This window comes from Erigeron canadensis, chromosome 3 (assembly GCF_010389155.1).
Source record: "Erigeron canadensis isolate Cc75 chromosome 3, C_canadensis_v1, whole genome shotgun sequence".
Lineage (NCBI taxonomy): Eukaryota > Viridiplantae > Streptophyta > Magnoliopsida > Asterales > Asteraceae > Erigeron > Erigeron canadensis.
Window position 1 is genome coordinate 14,105,171 of NC_057763.1, and position 14,653 is coordinate 14,119,823.

Here is a 14,653-nt window from a genome sequence, read left to right on the forward strand (position 1 = left end):
AGACATAGTTTATGTTTGAATCTATTTTACAGTCTTCAATCCTAGAATAACTCAAGCCTTATAAATACCCATGACTTTTTGAAGATAAAATCATTTGTGGGTTATTTTTGGTCATTTTGGTCAATTCATGGTCATTTTGGCCTTATAAATAAGGGATAAGTATTCTGGAATGTAACAAACTTTGAATGAATATCTATAATAGGAAATAATTAAAGTTGTGTGTATTGTATGTAAACAACTTTAAAAACTGTTTATTGTATGTAAGAAAACATACGTGGCAACCATATAGAGGTGCCACTTGTCTAATTTTAAGTGGTTGAATACATTTTCTTACATACAATAAACATTATTTTTGAGTTGTTTACATACAATACACATGACTTTAGTTATTTCCTACTATAGACATTCATTCAAAGTTTGTTACATTATAAGATACTTATCCCTATAAATAACTCAAGCCTTCTAAATCGTGGTCATTTTTGGCCTTATAAATAACTCAAGCCTTCTAAATCGTGGTCATTTTTGGTCGGTGTTTATCTTATATAAACTTTCTCAAAATAAAATCAGGTTATACACTCAATATATAGAAATCAGAGGTAGAAGGACAATAAGTTGGCTGCTAATATTTTTTATAGCAAAACTAATTAAGATGATTAAAAACTACATTCATAGATCGTGAAGTCATAACATTAATGTATATGACACGTGTCGCTGTTTGTATGGAAAGTCTTAGGATCTTCCTAACTTTCGAATCTTTGGTCTTAAGGAGATCTAAGAGGGCGTTGGATATTTCCTGAACATGTTTTGTAGTCCTAGATTCCTAGGTGGTGAGGCAGCAAGCCAGCAATCCGAAACTTGTTGCATAAAATTGGAAAATGATTGATCTAACTTAATAGATCAACCTAATGATCAACCTAATAATTATTACATATGTTAAGTGATAAAAATATTAAGTTGATTATTAGGTTGATATATCAATACTCAAATTGTTACCTGCCAACTCTTACCAAGGTTGCGGATTAGGCTTTTTTCCCCCTCAAATGGCATGATTAGGCTTTTTCCCCCACAAATGACACGATTAGGCTTTTGGGCTTCAGTGGTAATTGGGTTTGGGTCTATTTAAGGCTTATATCATAATATAAATCTAAAGTATTAAATTCACTAAAAATATAATAGGTGTAAAATGTAAATTATAAAGTTTTCTATTCAATTATTAATAACGAAAATAAGTTAATTAAATTTTTTTTTTTTATGTTTTTGTTTACTAGACAAATTTTTTTTTTGACCATTTTGTATTTGGGACTCAAAACTGTAAAGTTGTTCCATTGGAAAATTTGTGTTGCCTAAAACTAAAACTGAGGTACAATTTGCCCAAAACCTTGATGGGGCTTCATGTTTATGGTTTCAGTTAGTCTGGTCCAAAAAAATCCGAAGAGTGGGATTGAGATTGAGATTGAGAGTTTGAGATCGTGATTATCCCTATCCGGTTAAGGCTTCCACTCCGGTGGATCTAACCCTATTTTTCACTTTTGGGCCGGAGGTCCCTTCCATTCCGGTGGATCTGGAAGCAGCCTCTCTACCTTTGAATAGGGGTAAGGTCTATCTACATCATACCTCCCCCAGAGCCCGGCTTATGTCGGGATTGGGTACCTTGTTGTTGTTGTTAGTCTGGTCCAAAAAGGCAAAAAATGGTAACGGTCTTCAAATTATCTATAACACATTGGCGTTGGTGACCATAAGATCAACATGACCATGTGTTATTTTTGTTAAACTTGTCACTTTTATATCCATATGTTTTTTTCCCTCACTTGTATATTCATATAACTTTTTCCCATATATTATAAACTCGAAGACGCAATGTTAACTCTCGTGTATTCACATTAAAAAAAATTTCTATTTTAAACCGTTGGTTTTCTGAAATCAGAATTACATGGGCTACCAGTGTCATTATTCGCGTGACCATCATCTGTTAGATTAAAGGACGAAACGTGACCATTATTCGCGTATAAAGGACTACCAGTGTCATTTTGAAGTTAAAAAGATGAAACGTGATTTTTGGTAAAACCACAAGGACGATTTGTGAAATTAACTCTTTTTTTAATGATAAATCTATTTTACATCAACACTACTGAACTTTATTTATTTATTAAGTTATTAATTGAAGTCGTCAATTTCATCCGTAGAAATTAATTCGATCAAGAAAAGTCCAAGAATTTTCAATGGATGAGTTCATCAACGTACAATCCTATTGCGCACAAACACTAAAGTAAATGGCATGTGACATATACTATGTACACGATAGTCAGACTAAAATTGTGAGCCAAACTTGGTACTACATATATAGTTGTATTACATATTTACTCCATGAAATTTTTATATCTATCAAGCTTGATCTAAAAGTTCAAGTTGTTACATTTTAAGTATATAAAAACAATTTGGTCCTTAACTGGTCAGCTTTGCCACTTTCATTTAATCTCGTTTTGTTTGTGTACATGACTCTTAATCTCAAAAGAAATTTCATCACGTTAAATATTATTAGAGATAAAAACGTTACTTTGTCAATATTATATGAAAACTGTTGGAGTGTGATCATGTTAAATAATAAAACGTATGTCCGGAAATAATTTAAGCCTACGGGGTCACACGAAATGACACGGTAACTTTATATTATTAATTAATATATTAAAGTAATATATTAATTAGTTTGATCACGAAATGATTAATTTAAATAATTTAAAGGGTTAATTGCATTTAAATTAATTAGAAGGAGGTTTAATTGTAAAATAAGATAATTAGGGTTGGACTCTAATTGGACTAAAAGGGCCCCGGTTTTTCTAGGCTCATTAGAGGCCTTAATTGACTTGTTTACCAAGTCATTATGCCCTAATATCTTCCTATAAATAGAAGCTTAAATCTAAGAGTTTAAACATTCATTCACAAAAAAAAAAAAACCTCCTCTCCTCTTTTCTTCTTTGTAACTCAGTCGAAAACATATATATATGCTACGAATTATGTTCCATTCATGGAACATAGATTTATCAATTAATTATAGTTCATAACATTAATTGTGGTCATATATATGTTTCGACGGCAACAAGGAATTTTGTTTTATTCCAACTAGTTGATTGACGGAAATAAACAAAGGTTTATAAACAAAGGGGTGTTTTGATCGTGATCGGGGTACTAGCATACGGTATAAAGGGTGTCTAGTGTGCGATCGTAGATGAGTTTTACTTTAAACCCTAACTAATAATAATTATATTATTAATAATATTATTGGAAGCTTTGCGCAAAGGTACACGTTTCGATTCTCTTCTTTGTTAATTAATTTGATTACATATACGTTTCTTTCCGCTGCGTACTCGTGAATTGTTATATGTTTATGTGCTCATATTCTAACAGTGGTATCACGAGCCACATATGTGATCTATTAATTACAAAGATTAAAACTTGAAGGGGGGTTTAAGGGTTGGTTGATTCTCCTTTTTTCTTCCTTTTTCTTTGAAGTGGCCGAAATTTCTTTTCTTTAAGGGGATTTCGACTTCAAGCTAAGGGTTTGAACAAAGGGTTGTCGGTTGATTTTAATTAGTTGTTAAATAATTAAAGGTTGTTTCTTATTTTAATTAATTAAAATTTCGGTCATTAGTTAAATAAAAATAAGGGTTTTTTGTTTAGTAAAATTTTAACCTAATTCAATGGAGATTGAAACCCTCAAGCAAGTTTTGAATTGTGAATTGACATGATTTATGTGATGAATTGCATGATTATGTTTATCTTGATTATTTAAAGTTGTTAAATAATAGTAAAATCACAAGAAATTCATGCAAAATTTATTATGATTTTACTGAATATATAGAGATATATTTTGCAAAGCATGATGATCCAATAATTAGGGTTAATTATTAGATAAGTATGTGACAATGTGAATTTTTCGTGTAAATTTTCTGGTTTGCGACAGTTTACTAAAAAATTCATATCTTTTAATTTGTAATGAGTTAGAAGTCGTGCTTTGGACAGTAGATGCCCAACACATAGGGCTACAATTTTGTAGTTCTGGTCAAAAGCTGAATCAGACCAAAAATAGGCTTAAACTGGTCGTGAAGCTACTGGAAATTTCCAGTCAGCATGTTTTATGTGTTTATATGTTAATTGTTAGTTATTTTGTTTAAAGGCTTACGCAATCAAGGTAACTTGATGCATGTGGTCCTCTTCTTCGGAAGGGGGAGCCGGGTTTAAACATATGCATAAACCATAGTAACTATGTTTAGGTGGCCCACCTTAACTTGTTGCTTGATTAAGTAGTTCGGTAGTTAGTAAGTTTATTAATTTTTGTATTGTTTATAAGTTGTATAAAGGTGATGCAAAAATTGGTTTTGAAAATAAACTTGACTAAGAACTATCGAAATAGAGATTTCATTAATAAAATTGGAGTCTTACAACCTTGATATACACCGGCTCACCCATTTGAACAAACTCTAAGAGAGGTATAAGTCGGAGTGCGCTAGCCTTCTAAAAGGGCGGGTTTTTAATTGCGTCCATCGCAAACCTTTGCCCTTGTGCTTCTTTGTGCGTTCAAATGGAGCTACCAAGCTCTCTTGTGTTGTAAGACTATACAAATAATTTTATTAAGTATTATGTTTCGAAGATTATGCATGAGTCTTCAAACATAAACTTTTGATTGACATCAAATGCATTACCCATTTAAAGTTAATTCAATGCCACCCACTTTGCTAAGAACACTTGCCAGTGCTTTTTGCTCCGCGTGAGACGTAGGCGAATTGTATCTCTTCAAGGTAGATTACCACTCGTTGTGAGACAGCGGTGGACTATCTACATGTTCTTAATTGGGCGACTTAAAACGAGTTAAGAGGTGAGACCTTAACCCGTGGCATAAGATGGGATGAAACATGTTTACAAAAGACTTAATACTGTAACACCCCGACTAAGGCGGAAACACAAAGTGCCACAGAATGACATGGTACAAAAGATTTAAAGATAAAACATCAATGTTAAGTTTCAAATATCATTCGAAATCAAAAGACAATAAGTTCAAGATGACATTTTAGAATCCATTACATAACCATAATCCATAATGAAAAACAAACTGTTCGCATTACAAGTCCACCGAATAACAAGCAACACAAATCCAAGTGGCGGTCCAAGCTAAAAACCTAATGCTCTAAACCTGAAAAGCATGAAGAAAAAGTGTCAACTACGAGAGTTGAGTGAGTTCATAGGTTTTTAACTAACATCCAATTTATATTCCAATATAAATAGAGATAATGAGACATAAAACTTCCAAGTATTCTTTCAAATAATCATCTCTAAAGCGTATGTTCAACTTATAACAACCAAACTATAATAATATCAATATCATCTAGCCACATGGGCATAATTCAAGTAAACTTTGATGAGTAAATGCTTGAGCCACTAATACTACCATTTTATCAAGTCCAACAATATATATAATTTATTTCATAGCACAAGCTGTCAATCAAGTGCCGTATTAATAATAATAGGGTCGTGCCATGGAGACGACCATTCAAATTTAAGGTAGCTAGAGCACCACTATGGTCGGACTGGAAGTGAAGGTTGTCACGAAGGCAACCAACCTTCCACCGTTACACTTATGGGTGGGTGGACGAAACCTAGTTGCGCAACTCTCTAACTACAGGCCTCCACTTTCGGAGTAAATAGTAGTGTACCGAAAGAAAACGGGTTGACAGAACTCAAGCTCATCATAAAACATTTATCACATTGAACATACTAAACAATTTCATTTCATAGTCATATTATCAAAAATCATTTTATATATATATAGATATAAAAGCAATTTCATTTATATATCATGCTTTTCACCCCGTTAGTTAAACACATAAAATAATTTGAAAGGGGGCTATGACTCACTTGTTCTGAGAGCGATAGAGGGCTGTTCAAGTGCGTGAAGTACGTCTAGTGGTGTCGTCCCTCGAGCAAGCCTAAACCATGGTATTTAAAATATACACAACGTAAGTGTGTGTTGCATGACTAGTAAACTAGATCATGAGATGTATGCTAGTAGACTTGCCCATCTTTGGTTGTGGCCTAATTATGGTAACAAAGTACATTATGTTGTTCACCTCATTTGGTTAGAAGACATTTGGCAGTGAAGGTCATTTATACGATTTTGTTCAGTTATTGAAATTTCGGTAGTTTAACTTTGTTTTATATATATTTTCCATTGTATACTTTGATTAATAGCAATGTTGGACATTTGTGTTCTTATGATATTAATGTTGATATATTTTACTGATTTATAATTATTTATTTAATTTAATATTATTAAATTAATTATTTATTTGTTTTATTGATTTATTAGTTAAATAATTCCTTATAATTATTTTTAAGTCCTTAATTTATCTCTAAAATTCATAAATAATTATGTATGGATTATTTACTGATTAATAAGTCTTTTTATTTGTAATATTATGATTTATACATTTATTTGTGCAGTATTTCTAATTATTTCATAATAAATGATTAATTAGTGATTTTTACTTAATAATTACTTTTAAATTGTATAGTTCTTGTTCCCTTGCTTACAATTATTTTTCCACAGTAGGTTTTGGTCACTTTTACCATTGATCATGTAGTTTTGATCAGATTCATGATTTATATAATTTATTAAATTAATTTATATATCTTTTAATTATCATTTTAATTCATTAAATCATAGAAATTTTTACAAATCACCACAAGAGCTTTGGTCCGAAAATTCCAGACCTTTTTGGCAATTTATATCAATGAAAATTCATATCAATTCAACCTCTCTTGTGTCTTGCTTAAATTGTGGATTCTATAACTAAAAATCGTTTACCAAAATAGTGATTTTAGCCTCATTTCTTAAGCTATAAAGGTACTTCAAAATGGATTTTCATTCTTAACTCAAATATTACAGTAAGTTCATCATATTTTGGGTGTCCGATTCGTGATAGTGGTGGTGGTGTGATATGTGTAATTTTGTGCTTTCGGTTAGTTATTATTTGACCTGAATATGTGATTTTTGAGCTAATTCTTGTCATGCATCAAGTGACTTGAATTTTATACATTTGATATATCATATTTCCAGTAGGTTTGTCATGATTTCATGTTCAAAAGATTATGGTGCATGTGTGTGCTAAAAATGCATTTTTCCATGCTTTCGGTTTGCGATTTCAAACATATTTTGCCTTGTTTTGATTCAAACTTGTATACTTGATACTTTTTTTTTAAATTTTTCAGAACATATTCATCAAGATTAACATATTTTTCAGTTAAGATAAGTCTCTAACCATCTCATAATCCAACAACAATCCAACCTTCTTAAATCTAACATGTATGCACTTAAATCAATACTTTTTAACATAAATCTTTATCCATCTACATGAAAGCATATTTTTATGAAATATTCCAGAAAATCCAGAAAATATGAACATAAAGATTGTATAAAACATGTTCTTCTCTACATGTAAAAAGATTTCCTTACAACTATCAACACAACCAACACTTTTTCATGCTAACTTTTATAGATCTAACCACACAACATAAAATCCATATTTTTATAAAATTTTCCAGAAAATATAACTTCATAATACATATTAATATGACCATCTTTCACAAGAAAACCATATCAAAAGCTATATAATATATATCTACACTTTTGGGTCTTTAAACTAGTTGAATCCTTGGATCTTTCTTCATGGATTCAACATGCATGAGCATGAAATGAAAGATCCTATCAACTTTGCCCTCATCAAGTGTATTTTTAAAAGAAAACATAAAGAAAACACAATCTTTTGATAAAACCTTTTTAATATAAATAAGAATAAGATTAAACTAGTAAAGAGAGGATGATATATACCCTTGAAGAATCACTTTTTGAAGATGGAAATAGGGCAGAAAAATCGTGGCCTATGATGCTCCAAAACCCTTGTTCAAGCCTTGAAACAACCCGTAAATCTTAGCCTACAATAACCCTTGCTTAATCTAGTTTATCCCTTATTATTAACAAGTGTTAAGATGGATTTTTCAGCCCTTGTTCTTGTTTTATTTGAGCCGAAAATAAGAAGGAGAAAGGAAGAGAAGAGAGTTTTTCTTGAGAGTACAAAAGTTACTATGTGAAGAGTGTGTTTTTGTTGGGAGTTTCAAGAGTATTTTTTGTGTAAAGAGAATTTGAAATGGGTGTGGGTATTTTGTGTCTTGGGGCCGGCCAAAGAGGGAGAGGAAGGGGTTGTTTACCCTTTTTTTTTTTAAAGTTAAGTGTATAAGTATATAGGTTGTGTGTATTTATTTTGTAAGAGTAATTATAATATAAGTTGATTAGTTTTATCTAATGTATGTGAACATATATGTATATATGTAGCCGTGTGTATGTATGTAAGTATGCATTTTCTGTTTTAAACTTGTTACATGGCCTATGAGTTGCATTCTTGCATTTATTTTAAACATATATATATATATATACTTATAGATGTTTAAACACTTTTATATGCTTTATGAGTTATAAATATTTTAAGTTGTTCATGACATTTTTATGACCAAATATTATTTAGTTGGATTGGTGGTACAAATTGTTGGACATTTATAAGGATTTTTAATTGTTATCTCAACTTGTGAGACTTATATTATTATTTATAAATTAATTGATTATCAACTAAAAATTTTTGTTCAATGGCTTTTTATTAAATTGAACTTGACACTAATAATAGCTTTAGATTACAAGTTTAGGGGCATTATCTACTAGCATCAAGTATAGTATGGCTTGCGGGAACATAGACAACTTAACTAGCACGTATATATAATATTTGAAAAGTAGGGTTGTTACATCCTTACCCCCTTAGAAGAATTCCGTCCCTGAATTTGAATTTGCTTGGGGAGTAAGTGCGGATATTTCTCACGTATGAAGTTCTCACGTTCCCATGTAAATTCGGGTCCGCGTTTCGTATCCCATCTAACTTTAACGATAGTGATCTTGCTTCTTTTAAGGCGCTTTTCATCGCGATCGAGAACTTCTATGGGCTCCTCACGAAATTGGAGCTTATCTTCCACTCATAGTTCCTCGAGTGGAACTACTTTCGAATCATCCGCCACGCATTTCTTCAAATTTGACACATGCAAAGTATCCCATCTAAATAAGATACCTTCATCATCCTTGTCAAACCTCATTTCCATACCACACAATGCTTCATCCTTAATGTTCTTCCCTTCAAAGGCCTTTACTTGGTCTTCTAAGAAACGATCTCTTAGAGACTTCTTACTTGTAAGTGGCTAATTCTTGCCCTTGGCACCTTAGTATTCACCTTCCTACTAAGTGCATCGGCAACGACGTTTGCCTTCCCCGAATGATACTTTATTTCACACTCATAGTCATTTAGCAACTCCATCCATCTCCTTTGCCTCATGTTCAACATCTTTTGATCAAAGATGTGTTGCAAGCTTTTATGGTCAGTGAATATGGTGCATTTAGTGCCATAGAGATAATTTCGCCATATCGTCAAGGCAAATACCACGGCTCCCAACTCCAAATCGTGTGTTGAATAATTCTTCTCGTGTGGCTTCAATTGTCTAGATGCATAGGCAATGACCTTGTCTCTTTGCATAAGCACACATCTAAGTCCTTTATTCGACGCATCACAATATACTACAAATCCTTCCATTCCATCCGGCAAGGCTAGTATTGGTGCTTCACACAACATATTCTTAAGTGTTTGAAACGCTTGCTCTTGTTCCTCACCCCATTCGAATTCTCTCGACTTTTGGGTCAATTGAGTCAAAGGCACCACAATTTTAGAGAATCCTTGAATGAACCTCCTATAATAGCCCGCTAACCCTAGAAAGCTACGCACTTCCGTAGGTGTCTTGGGCGTCTCCCATTTCTTGATCGCTTCTATCTTAGCCGGATCTACATGGATTCCTTCTTCGTTCACGATGTGTCCAAGAAATTGGACTTGTCGCAGCCAAAATTCACACTTAGAAAACTTAGCGTATAACTTTTCATCTCTAAGTAACTGCAAGATTATTCTCAGATGTTTCTCATGTTCATCCTTACTTCTAGAGTATATCAGAATGTCATCAATGAATACTATCACGAATTTGTCCAAGTATGGCCTACAAATTCGATTCATTAAATCCATGAAAACGGCAGGCGCATTTGTGAGACCAAATGGCATCACCAGAAACTCGTAATACCCATAGCGAGTTCTAAAAGCCGTTTTAGGTACATCTTCTTCTCGTACCCTCAACTGATGATAGCCGGATCTAAGATCGATTTTCGAGAAATGCGACGCTCCTTGAAGTTGATCGAACAAATCGTCTATCCGCTGAAGTGGATATCTATTCTTGATCGTCAATTTATTCAACTCCCTATAATCTATGCACATCCTCAAAGATCCATCCTTCTTCTTGACAAAAAGAATTGGAGCACCCTAAGGCGAAGAACTAGGTTGGATTAAACCCTTATCAAGCAATTCTTGCAATTGCTCAGAGAGTTCTCGCATTTCGGAGGGCGCTAACCTATACGGTGCTTTAGCTACGGGGGCTGCCCCGGGAACTAAATCAATCGTAAACTCCACCTGCCTCGTGGGTGGAAGTCCAGGTAGTTCCTCAGGGAACACATCTAGAAAGTCCCTAACCACCATGACCTTATGAGGGTCCTTACTTTTTACTTGCTTATCCACTACTTGTGCCAAGTATGTGTGATATTCTTTACGTAAATATTTCCTTACTTTCATAGATGACACTATCTTGGGTTGGACTCCCGCCCTATGGCCTTGTATTATAAGCACTTCATCATTATCTAAGGGAACTTTAATGACCTTTTCATGGCAAAGTATTTCAGCACGCATTTTAGACAACCAATCCATTCCTACTATCACATCAAAACTTCCTATCTCAATGGGATTCAAGTCTATACTATAATCTTTCTCGTCTAAAGTTAACTTACAATCAAAAATAATTTCCTTAGTCCTATACTCGTTTCCATTAGCATATTCAACATAGTAGGTTTCATCAAGCTCACTAGGTTTCTTATCAATCATTTCCTTAAATTAAAAAGAAATAAAACTTCTTTCGGCTCCAGAATCAAACATGGATGCATAGACATTATTTAACGGAAACGTACCTACGATGACATTAGGGTCATCACGTGCCTCATTTGTTCCCATCGCATACACTCGTCCTCTTGCTTGACCTCCTTGATTCCCGCGGTTCTGATTTGCATTGTTTCCTTGATTCCCATTGTTCGCTTGATTCCCTCCATTTCCTCGGTTCACTTGATTTCCATTGTTGCCTCGGTTTACTTGGTTCCCACGATTTCCAACATTTCGAAAATTTCCACGGTTATTGTTCAAGTTTCCACGACCTCCTTGAGCTCGTCCCAACCTAGGGCAAGCATTCCTCCAATGATCGGTACTTCCGCATTTATGACATACTCCTGGGTTTCCTCCAACTCTTGCCCCATTGCGGCAAGTGGCAGCAACGTGTCCCAATCGGTTACAAATCGTGCAACGCCTACACTCACCAAGGTGGTTGTATCCACAACGATTGCACTTTGTAGGCTACCCACGGTTCGGGTTGGGGTTAACTTCGGCAACACCATAGTTCCTTACAATCTTTTGCCTCTTATCCGGCCCATTCCCCTTACGACCACCAAATCGGCTTCCTCCTCCTTGCCTTGAACTAGTGTAGTGGGGTTTGCTGCCGTGATCATCAATCTTACTTCCGGTACCAATCCATAAATAAACCTCTCAACCTTCTTGGCCTCAGTGTTCACCATTTCAGGCACTAGCACACACAACTCGTGGAAATGAATTGCATATGTCTCAAACTCCATTCCTTTCATAGCATGATTCCAGAATTCTATCTCCAACTTTTGCACGGCTGGCCTAGGACAATACTCCCGCTTCATCTCTTCTTTGAGCTGCTCCCAAGTCAAGGCATTCATCACGGCTTGACCCCTCGTAGTGACTTGGAGGTTCCACCAAGCGAGTGCCCTTCCTTGGAGCTTGCTAGCAGCAAACTTAACACGGTCGGCCGGTGCACAATCAATGATGTTCAAGATGGCCTCCATGCTTTGGAACCATGTGAGCAAACCAACTGGACCTTCCGTCCCATAGAATTCCTTGGGGTTGCACGAAGTGAAAGTCTTGTAAGCATTTCGATCATTCACATTACCTCCTCCATCTTGTCTTCGGGCCGTGTTAAGTGTGGCGGTCACACTCTCCGCAATTCGAGTAGCGATGGCTGGCATAACGGAGTTGATTTGTTGAGAAATGAGGTCGCCTAGCTCGGTCCTCCTTCGGGCCTCTTCCTCTTGGCGCCTAGCCTCAACATTCGTTTCTTCACCGGTCCTTTGTGGTGCCATGTCTCTACAAAGGAGAACATAGTTTAGTCATTTGTATATAGGATTATATGGCACAGACCCGACTCACAACTTTCGATCTCACACGTGTTCATTTAAGTTTCTTAGTGTAATAAGGCCTCGTTTGTATGCATAGGTATACATATATTTCTAAATTCATTTTCCTTCCTTTAATCACAACTACTTATTACTATGAATTACAAATGGTTGGGTAAGCTTAAAACATGTCAATCTTGTTTTTGGGCTGTTAGACAAATTTTTCCAGAATCTGTGTACGAACTTGGAGCACGAAAATGTGGCTCATGATGGACGAACTGGGCAAAACTCATAAAATATAAAATGTAGCCCCATGAGTTAAGTTTCACCTCCAACTAGAATCAGGTCAAAAGACCAAACAGAACTCCAGATATGGCCGTTCTACCAAAATGGTCAGAACTGATTTCCTGCTGTAACTTTCACTTTGCAACAAGCATAACTATAAGACATAGAGATTAACACATCATATAATAGTGAAAAGGCATCAAGCTTTCATTCCAATAATCCAATATCAGTTTACAAAATTGCCATATGCCAACAAACACGTGATCATAGTCACACAACCACAAACAAGTTCAAATAAATCATAACAAAGTACAAACATTGGTCTACCAAATAAGTTTATGAATAAGACATCCTTAGGGTCATTTCCTAAGCACAAGAGCCACAACAATGGAGCAAAGGGCTGCAACAATGCATCCCATCATGAAAATCACTTCGTTGATTCGGCGTATTCCATCTATAGCCATCCCCGCTTCATCTCCCATTTGGCGCATTATTCACAACGCCCTTTCCATCATCACCTCTTGTGTTCTCACCCGAAACCTTGCATCACGTAAGCCATTGGCAATGCCCCACACTCGATCTCTCTCCTCCCGTGTCATTCCCATAGGAGGTGGAGGTGGCACCCCAAAAACGCGACGTGGGAGGTCTTCTCCATGTCTTGGGCCGAAGTGAAAAGGATGATAGCGAGGGAGGCGCGGGTGGAAGTATGGGTCATGGGCTGGAAATCGCCCATCACTTACATTCACCACCACATTTTGTCTTGGTGGAGGAGCCCTAGGAGCTGGTGGTGATGGTGGAGGAGAGGGCGAGCGGCGTACGGGTTGACTAGAGGCAACACGTTGACGGGTCCTCCATTGGTTCAGACTCCTCCTCTTGTCGTGAGGGCTGTTGGGAGTCCATTGTGGGCTCTGTTTCCTCCCTTTCATGCCTCTCTTGCCTTTCTCGGACCATGTCTACAAACGCGTAAATGTCTTCTGCGTGTCCGGGAGTTCTTGATGTTCCGCTTCTTTGTGACATATCGTTTCCTACATAAGTTACATAAAACATAAGATGACGACTCCCAAGCTTGACGACCGAGCAACGACATGACCATTCACAACTGACGTATACCAAAACTACTAAAGATCAACTACTAAATATACACAACGTAAGTGTGTGTTGCATGACTAGTAAACTAGATCATGAGATGTATGCTAGTAGACTTGCCCATCTTTGGTTGTGGCCTAATTATGGTAATCAAGTACATTATGTTGTTCACCTCATTTGGTTGGAAAACATTTGGTAGTAAAGGTCATTTATACGATTTTGTTCAGTTATTGAAATTTCGGTAGTTTAACTTTGTTTTATATATATTTTCCATTGTATACTTTGATTAATAGCAATGTTGGACATTTGTGTTCTTATAATATTAATGTTGATATATTTTACTGATTTATAATTATTTATTTAATTTAATATTATTAAATTAATTATTTATTTGTTTTATTGATTTATTAGTTAAATAATTCCTTATAATTATTTTTAAGTCCTTAATTTATCTCTAAAATTCATAAATAATTATGTATGGATTATTTACTGATTAATAAGTCTTTTTATTTGTAATATTATGATTTATACATTTATTTGTGCAGTATTTTTAATTATTTAATAATAAATGATTAATTAGTGATTTTTACTTAATAATTACTTTTAAATTGTATAGTTCTTGTACCCTTGCTTACAATTATTTTTCCACAGTAGGTTTTGGTCAATTTTACCATTGATCATCTAGTTTCGATCAGATTCATGATTTATATAATTTTATTAAATTAATTTATATATCTTTTAATTATCATTTTAATTCATTAAATCATTGAAATTCTTACAAATCACCACAAGAGCTTTGGTCCGAAAATTCCAGACCTTTTTGGCAATTTATATCAATAAAAATTCATATCAATTCAACCTCTCTTGTGT

General features: G+C 34.8%; 1 protein-coding gene across 1 annotated transcript; it reads right to left on the bottom strand.

The window, feature by feature from the left end:
* Positions 1-13,191: 13,191 nt before the first annotated feature.
* Positions 13,192-13,623, bottom strand: LOC122591532 (protein phosphatase 1 regulatory subunit 37-like). Its single transcript, XM_043763796.1, has one exon. It carries the CDS (start codon positions 13,621-13,623, stop codon positions 13,192-13,194), a length of 432 nt encoding a protein of 143 aa, XP_043619731.1.
* Positions 13,624-14,653: the final 1,030 nt, after the last annotated feature.

Excerpts from the sequence above, each read along its gene's own strand:
- LOC122591532 (XM_043763796.1), bottom strand. The coding sequence starts at position 13,623 with ATGAAAGGGAGGAAACAGAGCCCACAATGGACTCCCAACAGCCCTCAC.